The sequence below is a fragment of the Gekko japonicus genome, unplaced genomic scaffold (genome assembly GCF_001447785.1).
Source record: "Gekko japonicus isolate JY-2015 unplaced genomic scaffold, Gekko_japonicus_V1.1 scaffold1358, whole genome shotgun sequence".
Lineage (NCBI taxonomy): Eukaryota > Metazoa > Chordata > Lepidosauria > Squamata > Gekkonidae > Gekko > Gekko japonicus.
Window position 1 is genome coordinate 215,991 of NW_015160880.1, and position 6,000 is coordinate 221,990.

The window sequence follows — 6,000 nt, forward strand, 5'->3', positions numbered from 1 at the left end:
TCCCCACTGAGAGGCTCAGGAAAAAGGCTCAGGAGGAGGAGGAGGAGGAGGCAGGGGCCTCCCCCCACTGTGTACAGACTTCAACAGTCTCCTATGGTGTATCTTGGCCTGTAGCAGCGCTCTGAAACAGTAACCCCTTCAGGAAATGCTCTTACAATTCCACTTCTTCCCATTAGGTGGCAGTCATGGACATTTCCCCCTTTTGAAATCCAGGCAGCGAGAGGGAGGCCGGTCTCTCTCTCTCTTTTGGTTGTGGGGGGTTTGTGGGCTTACCACAGAGCCACGGGATGATGGTGATATTTCTCTCTCTGTGTGTAAAATGCAACTTGTTGGGACGGGGAGACATTAGCGAGCTTGTGGTGGCATGACTTTCATTCCCGCTCGTCTGCCACACTCGCCAAAGCACGTACATCATTTTAAGACATCGTCTGTGGAGCAGGCGTGCTTCTCATTCTTTTCATCCGCCCTCTCCCCCCCTCCCCCCGCCATGTTTCATTCCCGAGAAATTATTTCTTGCAAAGAGTGAGGTACACAAATAAGTTAACAATTAAAATGACAGCACAGGTTCGGAAGCAGCTGGAGGGCAGGGCAGGGGAGGTAATAAATATGAAGAGAGGGGAAGAAAGCAGGGGGTGGGTGGGATTCCAGAGATAACTCAGATCCAGCACAGTGGTTTTCTGAATGGGGTTCCCAGAACTCTGGGATTCCTTCGGAAGGCATCGGGAATGGCAGAACTGCGATACTGGTAACAGCAGACCAGCTTCCCAGACCCCTGGACTTCCCCTCCAAACCACAGCCGAAAGGGAACAGTGGCCATGCTGTAGGGGCACGCTGTGTAGCAATGGTGCCTGTGGCAATTGTGAGGCCCAGGAGGCATGGCCAGAACTTTCTATCACATGCAGGGGAACCTTAGTAGATAGGTAGCGACGGAAAGGTTTACCGAGGGGTACAAAGTTTGGAAAACCACAGATGGAACTGCCCGTAACTACAGAGAGATGCACTGAAGTCCACTGTGCAGTCCAAGGCCAAAAAGGAAGGTTTTTGCAGGAAAAGGTGGTCTACACCAAGAGCTCCAAGTCAACAATGCCCTGGCTGCATGAGGCAACCCATCTGATCATTAGTCAGCCAAGAAGAACTCCGTTTATCTTTGTGGCCATCTCCTAAACGGATTTCCCCCCCCTTTCTCCATCTGGTCCACCAAATCTTCCAGGGGCACCTTTCAGCACTGTGGAACATTCACTCCTCCAATCTTGTGAAGAAGGCCGTCAGCCAATGGGCTGTACCCTGTAGGCATGGTGACGCTATGGAATCCAGCCTCGGCTGGAGGACCTGTGAGCCAAACCATGGGTGCCTGTCAATCAGCAAGGACCGTACCTGGACAGTGGGGACACTGTGCATGCCCCCTTAGCCAATGAGAGATGATGCTGGGCTTAGGGATCATGCCAGTCCGCAGCTGAACACCATCCTCTGCTGTGGTGTGAGGGAAGAAGCCATGCCAATAAGAAAACATGGACACCCCTTTCCCCCCCTCTACGCTTCCCTACGTCCGGCCGGTGCGGGTGAGCAGAGTGCAGACACAGGAAGTATCGATTCGGATCCAGCGCCAGGCCACAATCTTGTCAGAATCCATAGTGAGCGCCCTCACGTACGACTGTTTAGCCTTGCACTCAGAGATCCAGTGGCGCCGATCCACACCGCGACAGCCACTCCCCGTGCCCCCTGCGGGTTTACACTTGGTCTCGAAGAAATATTGCTTGAGTGGCCCCGTTAGTGTCTGGACCTCTGAAAGCACTGTCACGGTTTTGCCACGAATGTCCACCGCCATACGCTTGTCCGTCACCCAGACGTTGATGCTGTCGCACACCGACATCTCCCCCCGCCGTCTGGCCCCCTCCAGTGACCGTTTCGACTTCAGTGTCCTGTTAGCGGCCTGCCCCGGGTGGGTGCCAGAGTCCTCCATGAGAAAAAGCAAAGGGGGATCAACCGGCTGGTGATTTGAAAGCGTGACGCGCGGAGAGAAGAGGTCCCAGTCCCCGAAAGGGGTCTCAGCCCAGAGGGACTCAGTAGTGTTGGGGAGGGCACTGTTGTTGGGAAGGGGTGCAGCGCAGGTGACACAGAGCAGTGGGGTGATCATGACATGGAACAGAATAAGCATCACTCACTGTGCGGCGGAGACCTGTGCGAGAAGAAAAAGAAACAGGTCTAAGGAAAGTGCAAAGCGCCGGGCCAACGGGCCAACGGGCCAAAATCACTCATGCTTTCAGGAAGGTTGAAATGAGACTGTACATCTTCATTCAATCAGTGGCAGAAAACAGAAATAAGTGCATTGGAAACTGCCTTTTCTTTTTTCCCTTGATCATGCTGGAGGCAGGAGAGGAACTGAAAAGTGCTCTGTGGCACACTGTACAAATCATACAAAAATATACATATATTTATTACACACAAATTAAAATAACAAAGAAGGGCCCATTCATACCTCACAAAGAAATATATATATATATAAAAACATACAAGGGCTAATGAAGTAGACCTAACGCGTTTCGGCCTTTATAGGCCTTCCTCAGAGGTCTAATACATATAGAACATATAGGCTGATATATAAAAATATAGGCAATCATACATATCCAAAATATGCAATAAAGACCAGAGATCAATTGTTCCAAAGTATAACCACTGGGCAAGGAAGAGAAATACAAAATTACAAATGAAGCCTCCAGTGTAATCACATGTCCAGTAGCCCTTCTCTCTGGTCTATTATATATTCTTCTAAGACTGTACAGCCAACTGTTCCCAATGAAGGTTCCTTAAGTTAAAAGCAGTGTTGATCCAAAAAAATGTTGAGCCTATATCTATGTATGATTTTTAGAGTTGGCCCTCTTCTATTCTTGACTAACCTTTTTAGGTTCTGAATACTTCTTCGATTGACCCTCCTCCCATATTTATCTCCCCCCCCCTTCATTAGCCCCTCTTCCTGCGGCTCCATCCAAGAAAACCGTCAAAGTTGTCAGTCCGAGGTCAATCTTTGCAATGCTTAGAATTGTGGAAGTGCTCCAGTGATAGACTAGAATACTAAAATAGAGGCTCAGTCTTCAGCAACCATATCCCTAGCTATACCGTATCCCTAGCTAGCCAATGAGGGCTGACCCGGAATGCACGCAAGTACAACATGCCTCATCTCCCGTTGTCGCTCGCAGTAGACTGTGCTAAGTGAGACCGCATCCATCTAATTCAGATACGACGAGCAAGCAGTGACCTCACAACGTCCTGGTTTCAGTCTGGCAGGCAGGAAACCTATCTTTACCACAGCAATCCCCAACGTGGCGCCCACCAGTTTGTCCCCTGGCACCCATATCCCTCTTCCCCAGAACATCTGTTCCCAAATGCAAAGAGCCAATTCTGGCTTTCCTTCACCTCACTGGAGGAAGTGGCTGAGAAGAGTCCAAGAGGCATCATCTCTGTTTCTGTACCTCTGTGTCAACAGCAGGGGCCTACATAATGGGAGGATGCTTGGCTTGTAACAGTCTGCCCAACATTTTGTGATTGGCCACACGGCAGCCATTTTGTGGTTGTGCTCCCTCTTCAGAAATCCGAAAGAACACCTAGGCTCAACAAGGGAGAAGACCCCATTTCTAATGTAATGACAGAAACAACATCCGCTGATTGTCAACTGGGTTGTGGTGGACTGGAGAACATCCCTGCCTAATTGGCGCAGCCTCTTTTTCCCCCCTTTCACGTTAACAAAGACCACTTTTCTTTGGGGATGATACCTCCGTTCATTCCCCAGCTTCCTCACTGCCCAGGCTCCTATACACACCATAGATGATGGCATCATTCTGGTTCTTAAGGTGACAGCAGTGTTTTTTTGAGGTCTCAAGCAGTGGCGGCGGCTTGTTTATGGATGAGACTCAGTCCAGATTGACATCCTGTTGATTGCTAATTGTGGGGGCCAATTTCCTTGCTACAGAGAGTAGGGTTGGGTCTGGGGTCCCACCCTATGTCCTTTGCAACAGTCACATGAGTTCCAAAATTCCCCTGTGTGCAGTGACTGCTTCGGCTCATGACTGCAGCCTGCAAGGAGGGGAATCAGTGTCCCCTGCCCCCCCCCCCGGCACCATTTGCTGTCCTTAAACCAGAGGTCCTCAACATGCTGGCCATGGGCACCATGGCACCTGCCAACACCTTTTGCTGCCCGCCGAGTGTTTTTAGGAAGTGGGAGGAGCCAGGTGGGGCTTTTGCCCAGCACGGCTTCTGACTGGCCACTGGAGATCTGACTGGCTGTGCAGATATGCTTTGGCAGCAGCCTCTCCCACAGCACAAGGATCTTAACTGAGGCAGCCATTTTGTGTCTATCTTAGGGTTCCCATTTCCCAGGTAGCAGTGGGGGATTCCCTGCTTTTGCCTGTCGTCGACCAACTGGCTGGCAGGAGGAAATTCCCCCTCACTGTGATGTCAGCACATCGGTGACATCGGGGGGGATGCTCTGCTTTTTGGGCAAAACTCTATGGTATGAGGCCATTTTTACCATAGAGTTTGCCCCAAAAGCAGAGTGTCGCCCCCGATGCTGTGGATGCGCTGACGTCCCTTCCGGGTGATTTCAGTGCATCACATAGGGTTACCAAGTACCTACCGCGAATGGGCGGGGGACACTTGGTCCCCGGCCGGAACTTTCCTCCCTGTAACACACCCACGCCACACCATGCCGTCACCAGGAAGTGACACCAGGCGATGCTCTGGCAATGGGGCTGGAAACTCGACGGTACCATTGAGTTTCCAGCCCCATTGCCAGAGCGTCGCCCTGGAGACGGCATGGTGCAGCGCATCTATTTTCTGCGCGGGAATGGTCCTGAGAAGAAGTATGTGTCTCGATAAGTACTTGGTAAGCCTAGCATCACACCACATCCCCACCCACTCTGGAACGCCCACCAAATCCCCCCACTGGCGTGATGAGGGGACCTGGCAACCCTAGTCTAGCTCCACCTCCTGCAGCAGCTACTTCGTAGCAGCCATTTTGTGGCTGCGCCCACCATGCTGTATCAGGATTCCAAAGGTGCCCTCGGGGTCAAAAACGATGGGGACCCCTTCAGCAGTCTGGGGTCTGGGGAGCACAATTTGAGTTTCCCCAACAGGACAGAGAGTACCATCTCCCTAAGCCCTGATTGTTTCAGGTCAGGAAAATGGTACAGAGAGGGGAGGTCTGAAGTCCCTTCTTCAGGAACCATGATCTGAATCAGCCACCTCACACAGGGGACTTGAGGAACTCGCATGTAACTGTTACACTCAAGGACATAGGGTGGGGACCCCTCGACCCAAACTTGTGAGCTTCGTAATGTTGAAATTGGGCCTCATGTCAGCCTCTTCTAGTCACGCTTTCCCCAACAGAGTGAGTTTGCAGCCTGGAGGTGCAATTTGGCCTGTGTTTCCAGAGGAAAGCTCAGGTCTCATCTGTGACATGCCCCACCTTTAACCAACTTTGCCAGCTGCACCTTTTCCGGGAAAAGCGAGATCTGTCTACGGTCATCCGCTCTCCAATCACACCCAGATTAGATTACAGCAGCACACTGTGTTTGGGACTCCTTTGAACATTGTTCAGAAACTTCCATTGACCCCCAAATGCAGCAGTGTGGCTGCTGGCTGGAACACATTATTGGGAATGTTCCTTGCCAGTTCTACAGTGTGTGTTTCCCCAACCTGCGACGGCTGCTGGGGGCCTGTTTGCTCTGCTGTCAGGCTCCATGTGTACTGCCTGCAGCACAAGGAGCCCCCAAGCATACCAAACAGCTGCCCTCCCCGTGGCTCTTTCAACGTGGGGAAAACGGCCTGGGAGGGAAGATGAAACCCCTCCCCCCCTTGCATGGCACTCATGAGCTGAGTCTGGCCCCACAGCCCTTGGGAATGGTAGTTCTCTGATATTACATGTGAAATTAGTCAGGTTGGTGGATGCAGGGCTCTTTTTGTAGACCCCAGACCCAAGCTGTGTACTCTGTAATTTGGCCACACCCA

At 51.6% G+C, this 6,000-nt stretch overlaps 1 protein-coding gene across 1 annotated transcript; it reads right to left on the minus strand.

Annotated features, from left to right (window-relative positions):
* Positions 1–1,540: 1,540 nt before the first annotated feature.
* NTF4 (neurotrophin 4) lies at positions 1,541–2,155 on the minus strand. The gene has a single exon (XM_015423078.1). It carries the CDS (start codon positions 2,153–2,155, stop codon positions 1,541–1,543), a length of 615 nt encoding a protein of 204 aa, XP_015278564.1.
* Positions 2,156–6,000: the final 3,845 nt, after the last annotated feature.